Source organism: Macaca mulatta, chromosome X, assembly GCF_049350105.2.
Source record: "Macaca mulatta isolate MMU2019108-1 chromosome X, T2T-MMU8v2.0, whole genome shotgun sequence".
NCBI lineage: Eukaryota > Metazoa > Chordata > Mammalia > Primates > Cercopithecidae > Macaca > Macaca mulatta.
In genome coordinates, this window is record NC_133426.1 from 15,312,790 (window position 1) to 15,333,009 (window position 20,220).

At 41.0% G+C, this 20,220-nt stretch overlaps 1 protein-coding gene and 1 pseudogene across 2 annotated transcripts in view; both read right to left on the minus strand.

Moving 5' to 3' along the window:
- CLTRN (collectrin, amino acid transport regulator) overlaps positions 1-20,220 on the minus strand; it is a 55,945-nt gene that overhangs the window by 7,279 nt on the left and 28,446 nt on the right. For both annotated transcript variants that reach the window (NM_001194195.2, XM_077987965.1), the window contains 2 exon segments: positions 5,096-5,290; positions 10,769-10,882. In NM_001194195.2, the coding sequence (NP_001181124.1) occupies positions 5,096-5,290; positions 10,769-10,882 (309 nt within the window).
- On the minus strand, positions 11,828-12,822 carry LOC144338542 (uncharacterized; annotated as a pseudogene).

A 20,220-nucleotide genomic window follows, 5' to 3' on the forward strand; every position in this document is an offset into this window, starting at 1 on the left:
TCCACAAACTGCTATTCTCAACTAGAGGGCAATAAAGAAGCAACCTCTTCTAGGTACTTCACAAAGAGGTGGCAGCTGTAATGGTGTGCTACATCTGGCTGGTATGGCTTTTCAAGGGCTGATTGCTAAATACTCAGAATTTTTCAGCCTTGATGGGAAACTGGCAAATGCTACAAATCAGGGTATTTTTTAGATAGAGAGCTGGTTAACCAATTCACCACTATTGTGGTGACCAGTAGACCTCATAGGATTACTTGCATTTTAAAAAAGTGTTTATTCAGCATGGTAGTGGCATCAAAACAGACACATAGACCAATGGAACAGAACAGCAAGGATAGAAATAAATCCATGCATTTATGGCCAGCAGATCTTCAACAAAGGTGGCAAGAACACACAATGAGGAAAGAACAATCTCTTCAATAAAAGGTGTTAGGAAAACTGGATATCTAGATGCAAAAGAATGAAACTGGATTGTTGTCTCACGCCAAATACAAAAATCAACTCAAAATAGATTAAAGAATTAAACATAAGACCTGAAACTGTAAAACTACTAGAAGAAAACATAGGAGAAAAGCTCCATGACATTGGTCTGGGTAATGACCCCAAAAGCACAAAAACAAATTCAAAAATAGACAAATGGAATTTACATCAAAATAAAACATTTCTGCACAGCAAAGGAGTTAATATCCAAAAATACATAAGAAACTCAAACAACTCAATAACAAGAAAACAAATAACCCAATTTAAAAATGGGCAAGGATGTGAATAGAAAATTTTCAAAAGAAGACATACAAATGGCCAACAGGTACATGAAAGAATGCTCAATACCACTATCACCAGGGAAATGCAAATCAAAACCACAATAAGATACCACCTCATACCTGTTAAAATACCTATTATCAAAAAGACAAAACATAGCAAGCGTTGGTGAGGATGTGGAGGAAAGGGAACCCTGGTACACTACTGCAGGGAATGTAAATTAGTACAGCCATTATGGAAAACAGTATGGAAGTTCCTCAAAAAATAAAAAATAAACTACCATATGATCCAGCAGTCCCACTCTGAGTATATACCCAAAAGAATTGAAACCATTATATCAAAGAAATTTCTGCACTTTTACGTTCAACCCAGCACTATTCACAACAGCTAAGGTATGGAATCAACCTAAGTGTCCATCAATGAATGAATGGATAAAGAAAATGTGGTACGATGAAATACTATTCAGCCTTCAAAAAGAAGGAAATCCTGACATTTGTGACAATACCGATGAACCTGAAGAACAGTATGCTAAATGAGGTAAGCCAGGCACAGAAAGACAAATGTCACATGGTCTCATTTATTTGTAGAATCTAAAAAAGTTGAATTTATACAAGCAGAGAGTAGAATGGTGGTTGCCAGGAGCTGGCGTGGGTGGGGGGAGATGTTGGTCAAAGACACAAAGTTTCTCTTAGACAAAACGAATAAGTTTGGGCAATCTACTGTACAGCATGATGACTACAGTTAATAATTATGTACTGCATACTTGAAAATTGCTAAGAGAGTAGATCTTAAATGCTTGCCCCCTAAATTAAGTATGTGATCTCCTCCCCTAAAATAAGTATGTGAAGTGATGAATATGTTAATTATTTGATTTAGCCATTTCATAATATATACATATATCAAAACATCACCTTATATACCATAAATATATACAACTTTTATTTGTTAACACCACCTTAATAAAATAAAACAAGCATTTAATAAAATCCAAGCAATGAGCTGGTGAATTGGAGAAGTTTCTACAGTATGATGGAAAATACCAAGATATTTTCCACAATATCTTGGTGGAAAAGAGATCCTTTCCCAGCACCTCTTAATCATAGCAATAGGTTAAGCTGATCTTGGATAATAATAATTACTGTTTATTTACTGCACACTATATCCTAGGTACTTTATACACATTTATGTCAGTCAATCCTCATGAAAGCCCTGTGAAACATCATCTCCCTGTTGCAGAGGGAGAAACTGAGATCCCTGGAAATCAGGTGACTCAACTAAGATTATATAGGTAAAGGGAATAGCTGGTATTTGAGTTTACCTAGTCTGGGCTCCATTGGTTGCATACTTGCCACTCAGTGTCCCTGAATAACTAATATAATGGTGTTATTGGCAAAGATAACAGAATTGCTAAAGCTTTGCTGAGAAATTTCCTCAATAGTAAGTTTAAATATATATATATGTGTGTTAGATGACTCTGGCACTCTTCTCCATAGAAGCAGAATGGTGACTTAGATAATCCCATGGTCCTTCCAGGTCTTCTAAGTTTAAGATTCTGTACCACACACATATACACCATGGAATACTATGCAGCCATAAAAAAGGATGAGTTTGTGTCCTTTGTAGGGACATGGATGCAGCTAGAAACCATCATTCTCAGCAAACTATCGCAAGAACAGAAAACCAAACACCACATGTTCTCACTCATAGGTGGGAACTGAACAATGAGATCACTTGGACTCAGGAAGGGGAACATCACACACCGGGGCCTATTATGGGGAGGGGGGAGGGGGGAGGGATTGCATTCTGAGTTTTACCTGATGTAAATGACGAGTTGATGGGCGCTGACGAGTTAATGGGTGCAGCACACCAACATGGCACAAGTATACATATGTAACAAACCTGCACGTTACGCACATGTACCCTAGAACTTAAAGTGTAATTTTAAAAAAAAAAAGATTCTGTACCACAAAAACTATGTTCATTATTACCTAATGTATGGGTTAGATTGTTGAACATTCCTTTGACCGTCTTCCTTGAAACTAAAGGTTTTGGGGGCAACTTCTATCTTTTCTATGATTAGAAAGGGCTTTCACTGCAATTTTCAGGGCTCTCCCCACTTCAGACTGCACCCTCTCCTCACATTTGAAAGAACATTTTGTCCAGGAGAAACCCACCACAAATTGTGTCAAACTTAAAACACAACAAACAATTTATCTTCAGAAGGTTGTCATAATTTTCCTGATTATATTTGCTAATTATCGACGCTCTCCCGGTTTACACAAGAGATTTGTCCATCTGCTTTCCCAGTTTGAACATGAAATAAATTTGTGAAGGCAAGTTTGTGACAACAGCTTCACTTCTCCCAGGCAACAAATTATGATGCTACACACTCAATTATTATATTACTGCAGAATCTGCTCAGAAGGAAAGAGATAGCTAATCTCAGCACAAACTAGCTGAAAGACCAGCAAATGGCAAGATCATAAAATAACAGTAACAGCTAACACTTACTGAGCACTCACTGTGTGCCAGATACCACTCTAAGCACTCTATGTATTAACTCTTTTTATCCCACCAAGTTAATTATTTCCAGTACGCCTCACTGTCACTCTAGAAAAGTTATCTATTCGCAAACAGTAAAGATAAACTTGACCAGCTTGACTCTAACACCACAAATTATATTCTCCTAAGCTCAGTTTCCCTGACTTATTGTGCTTCCTGATATCCATACAGTTAACAGATTATATACAAGGGCAGAATCTAAGAGATAAATACATTGGGTCTAAGCAATCTATCTCCAGAGTCCATTCTTCTAACTCCTACACTATATTGTACAAGTGAGGAAATTAGAAACCAAGTAGATGGAGTGAATTCACTAACGTTACAGTTGTTAGAACACAGAATCACAGCATCTCAAGATTAATATAAAACAAAAATATTAAACACAGGTATTCAAGCATTGCATGAGAATATTTCTCAATATTTTCAAAAGAAAAACCAAAACGAACATCTTGTACCAAGTCTCTTTACATTACATGTCATGCCAAGATCATCAAGAAAATCAGGTAAGTGTAACTGGATCCTAATCTTTGAATTTAATTTGAGGACTAGACACAAACCATATTTATTTCATAGCGTTTTACTTATCATTTGTGAATAAAATGACAAAGCCCAAGATTTAAAATTATTACCTTCTGTTAGTTACTAAGGTGAAATATGGAAAGTAGTAAACTTCAAGAGAAGCATTTAGTCAAACACATACTTAGCCAAACACATCCCACATGTCCCATGTAGGAACCGACACTTTTAAAAACCATGTCCCTGTTATTTTCAAATGCATGTCACTGTAATTATCACTTACCAGAATTCCTCTTCCTTAGTATCAGAAAGAAAGGTTTACAAGCATTAAAGTCTAGTGAAAAGTTGAGGATTTTTCCCACTTCTCCCCTGGATTAGAGGTACTGGTTAACAAAATCATGCTGAGAAATCCTGTCTCCTCTTCTTCTCCACTACCTCAGTAACTTCCCCACAGGTCTTAAATTCCCTCTTGAAGCAGTATCAATAATTTAGACATTGCAGTTTGCAAGTGCCCCCAGAATCTAAGTAAATGAACTCAAGAAGTGAAACTCTACCTATAAATTATTAAATTGAAAGCTCTCAAACTCAATGAATTAGAATAACGTATTTATTAAAATGCATCCCTTCAGAGATTCTAATTTAGTGGGTTTGCAGTAGGGCCAAGGAACCTACATGTTAAACAAGTATTCCAGGTGATTCTGGTGCTGAGAGTTGATTTAAAGGCCACGAGCAACACAGCTCTATTCAATATCATAGGCACACAAGGGATGAGTGTCCATCAAAGGGAGGGAAGTATAACAGTACAAAAGCATCTGGGACAAGATGGTAGTCCGCATGCACTGGGCTAACAAGAGGTAAGCCAAGGTAGGGAGGCATGGAACTATGAAACTGCTGGCATTTGGATGTGGATGACTACCAAAGATTAACTCTGCCTACCCAAAAAGTCTGTTTAGCTCCTTATACCCAGCTTACAAAATCACAACACAGATATTAAAATTAAGCCTGGATATGAAACATTTATGTGGTACAGAATAGAAGGAAAGGTAGTCGTGGAAGGAGCCTAGTTAAGTAAGGGACATTGGACTCTCAAATATATCTGAAGACAAGAGCATAAGTGATATTTTTGAAAATCACCAATTTTTTCAAAGTTTCAAATTTAAGGCATCATCTTCAGCCAGAGGAAAATCTTCTCCTGATTTGTCTAAGTCATGAGGAAATAAGAAAATGCTCTTTCAATCACTCCTTTTAAATATCTTACCTTCTACGTTGCCAGATCCCTGATAAAATCAGTAGTGTAATTGCAACTATGACGATGCAAAATATCACACCAAATATAATAATCCAGATGGGCACAGATGGGTCCATGGGTGGTGCAAGTGTGGAAGGGATTTTCAAAAATTCCAGAGTTTGGTCATTTAGAAAGAAAGCACCGTTGATCCGGTTCTTGTTCATTCTAAAATGCAATGATAATTAAAAATAAACAAAATAAGACAGAAAAAAAAAACTATTAAGACAAAGTACAAACCTGTTTCTCCATGATTATAAACATCTCTATAAACAAAGCATCCTCTTGGCAGGAGACTTCAAGTTGACTGGAAAGTTTGCTGAGGGCAATCATGCCACCGTTTCTCTTAAGTTACAACGCTAGCTGCCAGAGGGATGCCCATGTATCCACTGCTGCCCCCATTGTTGTGAATGTCCCGAAGTCCTGAGCTTTGAGCTCTGTCCACCATGTTTTACTTCCTGAGAGGTAGTAAGGTAGGAGGAGGGATTCGTCTCTGGAGGTAGGACTCTGACCCTGGACCAAATTGAGGACGAACTAAAACAGAGCTGGGGGGTGGGGGGAAGCAGCTTTCCATCAGACACGCCCACCAGTGTGCCATGTCAGTTTACCATTGCCATGGCAACACCTGGGAGTTACCACCCCTTTCCATGGCAATGACGTGATGACCCCAAAGTTATTACCCTTCCCTATAAATTTCTGCATAAACTGCTCCTTAATCTACATGTAATTAAAAGTGGGTATAAATATGACTGCAAAATTGCCCTGAGCTGCCAGTCTCTGCCTACAGGGTAGTCGTGCTCTGCAGGAGCAGTCACAGAGCAGTAACATCACCGGAGCTGTAATACTGCCTCTTCAATAAAGTTGTTTTCTTCTACTTCTGGCTCTCTCTTGGATTCTTTCCTGGGCAAAGCCCAGAATCCTCATGGGCTAAGCCCCAATTTGGCTTTCACCTGTCCTGTGTGAGTAGCATCTAGATTAGAATGACAAAGCTCTATTTAAGGTGGCTTACATAAATATCACAGCCCCCAAAAGTAAAATTACATGTAAAATATGGGTGATGAATAGGAGAAGTAAAGAAAACCAGAAGCTAAAAGGAAAACATGAACCAGGAGTGGCTTCAAATTCATCAACTTGATCTTGATCTTTTTTTCATTAATTCAACAAGCATTTGCCAAAAACTTACTGAATATCAAATACTATGCTAGATGCTGGAGATACAATGTGAAATTAAAATATCAAGGAGCTTACGGTCTAGAAGGGTGACAGATTAGTAGATCCACAACCACGGTGCAGTGCAAAATGTTCTGTGAAAGAGGCAAATACGGGCACAGTGTGAGCAGAGGGAAGGGCCAAGTACACCACTGTGAGAAGTCAGAGCTGCTTTGCTGTGGAGGCCATTTTTGAGCTCGTTTTGAGGGACAAGGAGGAGTTTATAGACCAAAGTATGTAGTGAGCACAGGAATGGAGACAGGGTAAAGTAAGACTTGTTCAGCAAACTGCAAGTAGTTCCATAGGACTAAAGACAAGTAATGATTTAGGAGTTCAAAAGCTTGGAAAATTGTTACTTTTCCTGGGAAATATCTGCATTTTTAGTGGTGGTGGCAGTTAAGGAGAGGTTGGTAGCAAAGACTTATTTAATTGAAACCAAATAAGTGAATTTCTAACTGTAAACTGGAGAGTCCTTGGAGATATTTTATGACCTTTACTGAATTCATATTACACAAGCTGCCTTTGTCTACCTCTAGAGCAGCCTTGGAAAACAGAAATATAATGTGAGCTTCATGTGACTTAAAAGTTTCTAGTAGCTGCACTAAAATAAACAGATGAAACTAATTTTAACAATGTATTTTTTGTCCAATATATCCAAGAAAATGTAATTTCAACATGTAATCAGTATCAAGTTGACTTTGCATTTTGTTTGTTTGTTTGTTTTTTGAGACAGGAACACTCATGGCTCTTTGCAGCCTCAAACTCCTGGGCTCAAGCAATCCTCCTGCATCAACCTCCCGAGTAGCTAGGACTACAGGTGTGTGCCATCACACCTGGCTCTGTTTGTGTGTGTGTGTGTGTGTGTGTAGACAGGGTCTCGCTATATTGCTCAGGCTGGGGCTCCACATTTTATTTTGTACGATGTCTTTGAAATTTGGTTTATGTTTTACACTGTGAGCACACCTAACTTTGGATTAGTCACATTTCAGGTGCTTAATAACCACATTTGGCTGGTGGCTACGGTACTGGACAGCTCAAGTCTACAGCCAGATAGTATGGCTTGAGAATCTCTGCAGGCCAGCACCAGGCTATCAGGAAAGACCTCCTTTAGTAAATAAATATCTCTGCTGAGGCATGATTACTCATGGATGTGACAGTGAACCCTAGCCAGACAATCTACAACAAGGGATTTTTATCCAACAATGGAATATTTTATTTTGTCATAAACTAATACTGATCATCTGAGAGCACAAACTTTTCCACAAAATAATGAAACCCACTGCTAAGATATAACTCAGAGAAAAATGAAAAGTTGCTCTGCATTCTCATTCTAACTTCCTAGTTGGTTAACCCTTTGTTACTTGCTTACTCTAGGCTTGGAATGCATTCTATCACCTCGCAGACCGACTGGAAGTTCTAGCTCAGGTACATATTAAATCTGCTACACCACTGGAATCACCAATTGGCATCAGGCATCATGTATATCTTTCAGCCAAGAGTGGTGTTGAATTAAGCCAGGCCCTCACAAAAGTACTAAAACAGACATCTTGGAATTAGTTGGTCACTTCTTTACCTCATACCATGAATACTCTGTATTGGTAAAAAGTCCAGTACTCTGTTTTGCCCATTTCAACTATTTTACTTGAAATGAGAATTCTGTAATTCTCATTCTGTTGGCTATTCCCACTTCCTAAATAGTTTATCCTGCTAGGACCTTTGAAATAGACATTTTGTGAACAAATTCATGTACTTCCTGGACCTTTACCCCATGAACTTTGCGTAAAATGACCAACCAATTCTGAGATGTCTGTTTTAGTTCTTTGTGTACTCTGGAAAACAGGAAAAATCACTGGATGTGGTGGCAGCATGCCTAGGTTCAAGTCCTCACTCTTTCTCTTTCTAGCATGGTGGCCTTCACAAATAAATTAATCTCCCTGAGCCTCAGTTTCTTCATTTATAAAGGAAAGATAATAATAATTACTCAAAAATTATTGGTGTTGGTTGGGTGCAGTGGCTCATGCCTGTAATCCCAGCACTTTGGGAGTCTGAGACAGGAGGATTGCCTGAAGCCAGTTCAAGGGCAGCCTGGACAACATAGCAAGACCCTGTCTCTACAAAAAAAAAAAAAATTTTAAATTAGCGAGGCATAGTGGCACATCCCCCTAGTCCCAGCTACTCAGGAGGCTGAGACAAGAGGATCACTTGAACCCCAGGAGTTCAAGGCTGCGTGAGCTACTATCATGCTACTGCACTCTAGCCTGGGCAACAAAGCCAGACTCTGTCTCTTAAAAAGAAAACAAAAAAATTGTTGGTGTCATTATTAAATGCCACAGATGCATAAGAACATTCCTTGTGAACCAAAAAGTGGTATGCAAATATTAGGTGGAACTAGTATTATTTTGCCCAATCACTTAGATTCTTCAGCCTTGAAATTCCTATTATTTGCTATCTAAACACCATCTCCTTTTTTCACTCTATCCTTCCTTTGTAGTATAGTTTCCTTTATTTTCATCCAATCCTGATGTGCCCTACTAATTCCCTAACATAAATTCTCATTCTGTTGGCTATCCCCACTTCCTAAACAGATTCTCTTGCTAGGACCCTTGAAACAGACATTTTGTTGTGAACATATTCATGTATTAATTCTTCCTGGACCTTCACCCTAAGCACTCACTCTTATTTCTCCTATCAACTGAAGGCCTGGTTTAACCCAGTGCCTTCATTTTCCTTGTAGCCCTCACAGATCACAAGACGTGAATAAAATCTTTTTTCACATGAAGTATGATATTTTTAATTCTTACTCCCTAAGTGGTGAGAGTCTTCACAGTATTTTTAGTGGCAAAAGTGAAGAAGCAATTTAGTTCAAAGTTTCTTGTTAGGGACGATTCAATCATTTCCCATTGGTATAAATCCTCAGTGCCTTTGCTTCAGCAAAAGAAACAGATGATGTTCACAAAAACCTTTGACATTTGATTATATACTCATTATCTTAAGTGTTAACATTTTACAGAGAGCTAATGAGTTATTCCAGTAGGTATTTATCCTTGGTAAAAATAATAATATGTATTTCAGTAACTTGGAAGTCTTTTGCGGGGAGAGCTACTTTGTTTTGTTCTAGTTTATTTCCTGAGCTCATTTTTTGAGTAGACCTTTCCCCAACATCAATCAAATGTGGTATTTGAAGTTTTGACACATACTAAATGCACAGTAATTGAAAGAAATACAAGTTGCATCCTATTAATTCTTGAAAGTCATGAATTCATTTCACTTTTGAGTTTCTTACGATCATAAGGAGGGAAGGAGTAAAACTGTCAGGAAGTAGGCCGGGCGCGGTGGCTCAAGCCTGTAATCCCAGCACTTTGGGAAGCCGAGACGGGCGGATCACGAGGTCAGGAGATCGAGACCATCCTGCCTAACCCAGTGAAACCCCATCTCTACTAAAAAATACAAAAAAAAAAAAAACTAGCCGGGCGAGGTGGTGGGTGCCTGTAGTCCCAGCTACTCGGGAGGCTGAGGCAGGAGAATGGCGTAAACCTGGGAGGCGGAGCTTGCAGTGAGCTGAGATCCGGCCACTGCACTCCAGCCTGGGCGACAGAGCGAGACTCCGTTTCAAAAAAAAAAAAAAAAAAAACAAAAAAACTGTTGGGAAGTCGGGAAAAATAGTAAAATACTTGAAATGGGCACAACAGAGTACTGGACTTTTTCTTGATTGTTCTGTTGAGAGCACTGTTCTAGGCAATTTCCATCTCTTATGGTCTTTGAGCTATTTTGCAAATCCATAAGTTCTTGAAAACTAACATAATATAAATGATTCTTGTCCATAGAAAATCAAATGAACTGTGTCTAGTGGAACATAATTGGTTACTGTCTGAAAAATAGACTGATGCATCTTTCTGTAGATGCATTTTACCATTCCTCACTTTCTATATATGGGTGGTTCCTCGAAGTCTCCTTGAAAAAGGTTTTAACATCTTACTAGTGCCCTCATTAACTAATGAGATACTAAAAATTTTGATAGTAATAATGTTTAGTTTGCATGAGAGTCATGATTTTACCTTTTAAAAAAAAAAAAAACTATCTTTTTAAAGTAAAGACTATATATTGACTGAAAAAGGTAAGCCATTGGGTCCCTAACTTCTGCTTACTCATTGCTGGTGGTACCACCACCCCCTCCAGCTGTGACAATAAAAATGTCTCCAGACATTGCCAAATGTCTCCAGATAGTGCCAAATGTCTCCTTGAAGGCAAAATTGCCCCTGGATGAGAACTACTGATCTATACTCATCTTTAACAGAAACTAACAAAATGAAATCTTTTACATTTTAATAAATAATTCATGTGTGAAACAGACAAAACTCTACAATATCTACTTTTAAAAACAGCTGAATTAATCAGCAAGTTGATCGACCAATAGAAGGCATATTTAAGGGTGATTACCTTATGGCTGTTTGCACCTCAACAGCAGGAAGGGTGTGATTTTTCGAAGGGTCTGTAACCACAAACCAGAATGATACCCTTTGGGTTACATTGCAAAGTAGGACATGGGAAATTCTGCAGACAGTGGAAAGAAAAACTATATTAGAAGAATATCATAACAAATGGTATTAAACCATTCACTCTGATGCTATTGTTATCTTAAGAAACATTTTAGCTATGTTTAAAAAGTCATTTCTACCATTATGAAGAATGATCTCAGTAAGAAGAAAATCATAAAGGAAATTCCCATTGTTTCAAAATCCTATACTTGGGGATCATTCCTTATAGGGAATAATAGGGAATCTGCCAAAAAATAATAATAGTCAGTGGAGAGTATCAGGGATCTCATTCTCCATCACCGGTAGGTGTCAGCCTCTGTTTCCCCAATGCTTGGCCCTCTCTGAATCATAGAAACCTTTGGTATTTTCTCATTAAACTCTTTTTAGTACCCTGCCCATTCAGTCTTTCACCTCTCGGACCCAGAGAGGATCTGCTGCCCCCTTATGATTCAATACTTGCTCTGTCTGCATCTACTGTCTCTCTTCCACCCCAGCATCGGGGCCAAGACAAAAGACACCTTCTGTGTGTACTTTTGAAGAAAAAGTTCTCAAAAACAGTTTCTTTTACATTGCCTTGAACGAACCTCCAAACTTAAGCACTATAATCAATTCACCAGCAGTCTTCGAACTCTTTGTTTGGCAGTTACACACTTTTCAACTGCAAATTGGAAATGTGACTCACTCTCCTCTGTATTACCATTAAAAGTGAAAGGGGAGAAATGACAGTGTTCAGAGAGAGACAATTTATACATGGATATACTCAGGCTGGAAATTATAGGAAAGTCCACATAAAATTAACATTGCTAATGCTAAAACAAAACCTGATGGCTTTCCCAGTTTACTTAAGAGCAAAACTGCAAAAAGCAACATTAACATCCATCCTAGAAGAATCTGATACGAGTAAAGGATTTGTTTAGAGCATCCATGTGTATTGTGATCATTATCACACTGATCAAAGAGAGCACCCTTCTGTCAACAGGTATCTCCGGTTTTCAGGACCTGGCAGAAATTCTTCTGTGTTCTGCCTTTAAAGGTCAGGTACAAAAAAGTAGAGGCAGCTGCCAGGCCCCTTTGCCCAGAGCTAAGTGTCTGGGACCATGAGTGGGAAGGATTGAGGCTTGAACCTCCTTGGTCCGCCAGACAGCATGGGGCACCACCCGCCCGTTCTGCAGCTGCGCGCCGCAAAGCTCTGGCCTGGCCGTGGCCGCCTGCCCCATGCGACACTTGCTGGCCAGACCATACCCAGCACACGGCGCCTCTTGCTCTTTCGGACATTTTGATGCCAAGGGTCACTGGTCACTGAGCACTGACATTTGATCTCAGACCGTGACCGCAGATTTTGGAAATTTCTGGCACCCCAGTGTCTACTGAAAGGCCTCACCCACTGCCCTGCTCTCATGGGCAGCTACCTGAGCCGCTTCCTGGGGTGACTCTGGGCCAGAAAGCTGCGCCCTTCCTCAGCCCCCAGGTCCAGGAGAACTGCAAGGTCACCTACTTCCACGGGAAGCACTGGGTCCGCACCCGGCCCCTTCCCACCGCTCCTCCCAGCTGGGACTACCCCCGCATCCGCATCCGGAGAGAGAGGGTCCCCGCCCCCATCCGCCTCCGGAGATGGTCCCCCAGGCCTGGAGGTGCTTTCCCAGCAGGCCGCCGCTGCTGAGCAACATCAGGCCTGGTTTCTCCGAGGCTCGCGTGGCTTACGTGAAGCGGTGGCTTTGGACCGCCCGCCACTCCCCCAGCCTGTCCACAGCCTGGTGACTGTGAAAATCACCCCGCTGGAGCGCAGAGGGAGCCCGACGCCCAGGCCATCTGCCTTCAAGCCTGTGATGAGAAACGGAGTGGCCCATTCCTTTGTGCCCAGGTCTAGGCCGCTGAGCAGAGGTCCCCACTCCCAGGCAGCGTTGTCTCAATCCTCCCTGGCGGCCGCCTGCCATGCTGCAGGATGTGCCGCTGCCAGGCGCCCGGTCGCCGAGTCACCGCAGGAGCGCTGGGCCTGCGGGCAGCACTGCCCTGACGCCTCAGGTTTGCCTGCGCCTGGAAGGAGGTTCGCCAGGGCGGCCATGAGCCTCTGAGCACACCCAGCCTGCTGCCCAGCTCCAAGAGTCAGGCCTCTGCCACCACCTCCTGAACCTCCAGCCCTCAGCGCCTTCACCCTACTGACTGTGGTTCCACCCCCACACCAGCCACCGGCCCCACCAGGGCACTTTCCACCGCTCCAGCCGACCACTCAGCGAGCCCCAGGCCCACCTCTCCTCTCCCTTAAAACCCTTCCCTTTTCCTTGCCCATTCGCCTCTGCCTTCTCCCTGGGGACAGAAGGCATGCTTCTCCCCAGTTTCCCCAGTTTCTGCAATAAAATATTGGTTGTTGTTAATAATAATAGGTGTCTTTATTATAGAGATTGTCATATGCTTTCTTTCAAAGACGACACCATGGTTTCTCCAGCTTGGCACTAGTACTTGGGCCAGATGGTGCTTTCTTGTTGGTGGGGGGAGGGGGGCGGGGGACGCTGTCCTGTGCATTGCAGGGCCTTAGCAACATGACTGGCCTCACAGTCCTGACTATCAACAATGGCTCCAGGCGTTGCCAAATACTCCCTGGGAGGGTAGAGAGGTCAGAAGTCATACTGGTGGAGAACCACTGAGGATCAGTGACCTCTAGTGGCAGAAACAGGCAAGCCTAGTCCCCCAAAATGTGCGGTTTTGTAATACATACCAAGACGCAGGGACAAACCAAATGAAGTGGCCCATGCTGGACAGAAAACATTTTCACCAGTTTTCTAGAATGCTTGGGGTGTGAATGATTCCTGTGGTCTGGTCTTACCAGCAATCAGGAAATGCAAAATTGTTACAAATGAGCTACTATTTTAAACTTTTCAAACTGGCAACAATTTAAAAGTTAAATAATACCAAGGGCTGGTAAAGACGCATGGAATTGGAATCCCAGGTGACGCTGTAGAAGCAAGGAGTCCAGCCACTCTGGAATGGCGTTTGGAAGTGATTCCTAGAACAGAAAATGCAGCTACCAGAACCCCTGTGGCACACACACACAGACACTGGTGAGGATGTTCTTTGCGGCCCTCGTCATCATAGCAGAGAATTGAAACAACCCAAATGTTCATCGGTACAGGAATAAAGTAAATATAGTATAGGCTGTCGAGGGAATACTGTTCCACAGATTAAAGGAAAGAAATAGCCCAGGGTTTCTCAACATCAGCATGATCATGCCAGATAATTTTATGTTGTGAGGATACTCTGTGCTTTCCAGGTTGTTTAGCAGCAAATCTGAGCTCTATCTACCAGGTATCAGGACTACCTCCAGTAGTGACAATCAAAAATGGCTACAGGTGTTCCCAAATATCCCCTGAAGGACAAAATCACCCCCTGGTGGCAACCACTGAGCTAGAGCTACATATTTTTTTAAATAAAAGAATAAATCTCAGCCTTGCACGGTGGCTCACGCCTGTAATCCCAGCACTTTGGGAGGCTGAGGGGGGCGGATCACGAGGTCAGGAGTTTGAGATCAGTCTGGCCAGCATGGTGAAACCCCATCTCTACGAAAAATGCAAAAATTAGTTAGGCATGGTGACGCACACCTGTAATCCCAGCTACTCAGGAGGCTAAGGCAAGAGAATTGCTTGAACCCAGGAGGTGGAGGTTGCAATGAGCCGAGACTGTGCCACTGCACTGCAGTCGGGGCAACAGAACAAGACTCCGTCTCAAAAAAAAAAAAAGAATAAATTTCAAAAATACACCATCAAGTGAAAAAGATAAGAGGTAAAATATTATGCATAGTACATAACATTTATATAAATTAAATACCAAATAGAATTTCAGGCATAAAAGGTCGAAATCAGGTAAAGAGTCCTTTGGTTACTTTGTCTGCATTATTCTTTCCATATGAAGCCTCTTTAAATACTGTTCAAACATGAATTTCATGGTATTCCCCATTAGAGAGCCATAGAATACAGCTGTAAACAAAGTCCTTTATCTCATGGAGCTTGCTAAGGAGGTGGAGACAAAAGATAAACAAGTAAATAAATGCATACACTGTGGAGGTGTGGAGTAAGTACTATAAAGGAAAAAAAAAAGGGAGGGCGTACAACTCCATCAACACAACTATGGCCCCAAATACTTTCCTCTGTCCCCATCACTATGGAACTATACCATGAATTCAAGTTCTTTAAATTTATTCGTTTCCAATGGGTGGCAACTCATACTTTAATACATTACCCTCAGCAAATAAAATGAAAATATTTTATCTACTTAGAAATAAAGATTTCCAAAAGATTAACATTTTTGCTGAAAATATTAAACCTTACATTTTCAATGGAGACAGTTATTGTTAGACAGAAAAAGTTCCTGGACTGAAACAAAGCTTTTATTTTGAAATTTACTACCTGCCAAATGGTGGTCTTGAGACAATCATTTCACTGTCTATGAGTTACTAGGAAAGGCTTGAGTTCTTAGTGTGTCAACGGGGGTGTGCCGTTGGCATTTTGGGTGGGAATGTTATGGGGAACTGTCTTGAGCCATGTGCCACACTGATTATCTCTCTTCCCCACCCTTTAAATGCCACAGCACTCTACAGTCATAGATATAACCCCCAAACAGATCCCATTTCCTTATACTCCATGGGTGGCAGGGCGGGGAGGGTCAGTACCAAGTAAGAAACACTTCTAAATCTCTTCAAAAGTTTCAAGGTCATGAAAACAAAGAAAGACAGAGAAAGTGTCACAGAGTGGATCAGACTAAGGAGAAATAGATTCTGAAACAGAAAAAGGACATTAGTTGAAAAATTGAACCAACGTGAATTTCTTTGTTGGGATAAATCTACCGTGGCTATTTAACATGTTATCATCAGGGAAATGGGGTTACAGCAGGGTTTCTCAACCCAAGCACTATTAACATTTTAGCCTGGATAATTCTAGGTTGTCAGGGACTGTCTATGGTTTTGTATGATATATAGCAGCATCCCTAGCCTCTATATACTAGATGCCAGTAGCATATCCAATTGTGAAAACCAAAATGTCTCCAGAAATTGCCAGATATCCTTTGGAGCAATTGGGGGGAATCCCCCCACCAAGTGTTGAGAACCACTGGTACATAGGGCCTCTCTGTATTAACTTTGTAACTATTTGTAAATCTTTTTTTTAAATTAAATACACAGACATATACATACATATAAGAGCAAAGCAGTTATTTTAAAAGTTGCCTGGGCACAGTAAAAGTATCTACAAGAAAAATAAAAACTAGGCAATGTTTTAATGCTCTTGACTAGCTTCACTGGTAAGGAGATAACAGATTTAAAAATTTTTTTTGAAATTAAGAAAGCTGTATTCAAATGCAAGATACTGGTACCCACCAGCAAAAGGATAGTATTAATAGTTACGTGAAATTTTAAAAAGTTCTTTCTGTTATACATTCAGATGTAAAATTATTCATTATGATTACTTCCCTCGTACTAGTGTCTTAAGCACCATTTCTCTAAGATCGATATAAAGAGAAAAGGTAAATAGTTTTGGCTGTTTGTGGTCTTCTTCAACAGGAGAATGTTGTGTCCTTCGTACATGATGGTTCTGCCCAAATATGTAACTCCTCTTAAGATTCTAAGCAAACAAAAAGGTAACCTAATGTTCAACAAATGTCACCAACAGATATATAACTCTACAGATGTGTTTATATTTTGTTCACATACATGCAGTTGAACTAGGAATTAATAAGCCCACTTCCCACAGTAGCAATGTTGTGGGAAGGGAACCAGGGGAAAGCCTAGCCCTGCTCTGAAGACAGCCAAGGCTGTATATGAAGATGGAGACACACTCTGGGCTGGCGCTTCCTACTTGCTCGGATGATGCTTTCAGAAACTAACTGATATCTTGGCCTCCCCAAGGGTAAGAAACCGAGGTCCAGCAAGAGCTAACACCCAGGCAACAGGGAACTGCTTCTACTCTGGCCATTGTGTGCCAAGTCCACCATAGGAGCATCCTCCTGTGGGACTGAGGTGAAAAAGAGAAATTGGGGGGATGGGGGGCACGGTTTTCTTGTGTCCACTGCACCTCAATAGACAGGCCGCTGGTTTAAGAGCCAGGATGTTAAACATGCTTCATTCACTCACAACTATTTACTAAGAGCTAACCTTGATTCGCCAATATGCTTAGGGATATGGTTAGGAAATGAGTTCCTACTACAGTGGCATTTAGATTCCATGCCCCATCCCATGCAGGAATTTAGTGATGCTAAGACTTCTGAAAACCAAGACCGGAGTCTTGAGCCCACCAGAGCATTAAATACCAAAATGGAAGCCAGTAACCCCCACGGTGGCAGAATTTGCACATAGTTCCATGCCCTGTGTGAGAATAGACCCAGGACATGGGGAGGACAAAGAGCTTCTAGATTTCACATGGCTTGTCTGCCTTCTTTGTCAGGAGGGTCTCTAATCTCTGCCCTGATTTGAACTTCATGATCTCCAAGCAAAGAGCACCTGTTTTAATTTGATCAGTTGCAGGGTCACTAGGGAGACTATCAAATACTTTGTCCATTTACAGCAGATTTCTCTGTGCCCTGGGACATGAGGACATGAGGCCCAAGTCTGTCCTGTGCTGTAAGCCCCTGCATTCCTGAAGCTTGGCCCACGTGGACCATTCAGTAAGTGATTGGGGAGACAAATGGATGGATGACAAAAGGTTAACATCTCAGTGCTTCTGACATCATTCCTAGAGAGACAAACTGAGGAAATAAATTGGTCCAGGGCTGTAATAACAGAAAAGAGAGGCAGGGAAGGAAGGAGGTTACTTTTCCAAAACTTTGTCTACTCACCTACAAATACTCAGACAACAAAATAGCACACAGAACTCTCTGGTAAAAGAAGAATCCTGAATATACTGTAGATGGAAGTAGCCAAGAACTGTAAATGTGAGGGCAGAAAGTTGGTGCTAAAAAGGAAGTAACATGAAGAATGACTGTACATGGTTCTGTAATTTATGTATTAAGGAACCAAAGGACACAAATTTCTTCCAATTATAGATTATGTGCAACTAATGTGACTTCTCCATGGCCTTTCTTCCAAATGTGACTACATTGAATGTCCTCCAAGATTTGTACCGAATGAAAAGCTGATCGACTAACAAGCATTTCTTGAGCTAAACATGTCTTTTTAAAGCATGTTTTGATGTCATAAATAAACTGAAATGCCATTAGCACAACTCAATAAAAATCCTACATTTTCAAGATTTTAAATATGAATGAGTCCAATGGAATTATTTTTTGCTGTTGTTAGAGCAAATCAGTGAAACAAAATTCCAATTTATTGTTCATCATATTGTTTCACACATACATCAAAGAGGCCAAAAAAATTAACAGCAACTTCACAGACCAAAAAAAAAGGCAGGGAGGGGAGTGAGAAACCTTTTATCTTTGGCCTTTTTAACCATCTCGTACAAACTTATAGTACCACTAAGTTCATACATAAAAAAAGATACTGGAACACTCGGAATAAGATTTGGTGTTGTTGTTTTGCTTTTCTTCAATGTTTGTTTTTATTTTGAACCGTATCATGAACATGGTCACACCACAAGTAAAGTCAGAAGTAAGACGGAGAAAGCTCTGACGGCTGGTTTGATCATTTGAGAGCATTAAAAATGGCTGACCCCTAACAATATGTACAAAAATATACAATGAAAATGAAAAGTATTGTCAGGCGCAGTGGCTCACGCCTGTAATCCCAGGACTCTCGAGGCTGAGGCAGGCAGATCACCAGAGGTCAGGAGTTCGAGACAGCCTGGCCAACATGGTGAAACCCCGTCTCTACTAAAAATACAAAAATTAGCCAGGCGTTGTGGCAGGCGCCTGTAATCCTTGCTACTTGGGAGGCTGAGGCGGGAGAACTGCTTTAACCGAGGAGGTGGAGGTTGCAGTGAGCCAAGATAGCGCCACTGCACTCCACCCTGGGTGACAGAGTGAGACTCCATCTCAAAATGAATAAATAAATAAATAAACAGTGTAAATAAAAAATAGGAACCAATTTTTATCTTGAAGTACTTTTAAGGAAAAAAGCTGGGCTTTGGAAGTTTGGTTCTTTTTTTTCCTCCCCTGTTGCAAATTCTTGTGGTTTGGGTTGGGTGCTGAAGAGTGCTTGTCACCTGAAGGTGGCGTTGCCCGGCAGGCCTCTCTACTTAAAGATGACTTCACTTAGATTCTGAGACAGGGTGAATGGATGACGGTGGCCTTTTCTCTTTTTCTTTTTTTTTTAACTTTTCCTTTTTTGCAGTCTAGTCATCTTCATCAGTCTTCTGCTTCTTGGTATCAACGTTGTCATCCTCAGCATCTTCAACTGCCCATTTTCCCATAGCAGCCTCAGCTGCCTCATCTTCATCTTCATCCTGTTCCTCACCATCACCTTCTTCCTCCTCCTTTTCCTCCCCATATTCTTCCTATCCTTCTACCTCACTGTCAGCCTCCTGCTTCCCATTTTCCTCATTAGCGTTCCCATTACCGGGACCATCTCTTCCCTCCTCTGCCTCCTCCACAACTTCTTTCTTCTCTTTTAAGATCTTGGTGATGATCTTGGAGCTGGTGTCCACAGTTGCATCTAATATGGTGGGGCACACCAGTGACCAATGCAGTGGACTAAAAAGAAACCGAGTTTGGAGACTGGCAATAATGCAGAGTCCGAGAAGCGCGGGTGTGGCTGCAGCAAGTTGGAAGCCAAACCCAGAAACAATGCAAATATGGCTTTCCAGAGCAGCCAGTGGGCTGGTGGAATTATTTGAATTCACTTTAATAATCATTTTGACCAATTTTTTTTACCAAGAAATTATATTAATTCATACATAAGTGACTTCTTTCAGCAAATCATGAAAAAGAGGTAAAAATGTTTACTCTTTTTCCTCAAGTGTGGAAAGCCCTGGTCTGAAGGTTTCTCTAAGAATTGGCTCCACTGCCATTTTTCATCAATGGCGCCAGACAGGGCCAATTGCTTCCAAAGAGTGGTAAGAATCTGGCTCTTGTTTCTGGAAATCAAAAGGACTAAATAGGTGCTGGGCTGCTGTTTTACAAGCACAAGACCGTTAATCCCCTTACCGTGGATACAACAGCACGTTGTTCCTTTTTAGATCACAAGACTTATCCTTGAATAATTAGGCAGAAGGAGAAATCCATTACATGTCCTACACCATTTAACTCAGAAAGAGAAAGACTTGCCTGAGTTAGACTTTACCTTTCTTGCTAAAAATGATAAATTACCTAAAAGTTGATGTTTGAGTAAACTAGGCATATTAACTTTCCAGTTGACCTGGGAATTAGACTAAACCTTGGATTAGATTATAGCTTCCTTAGAAATTCCTTTCAACATTTTAA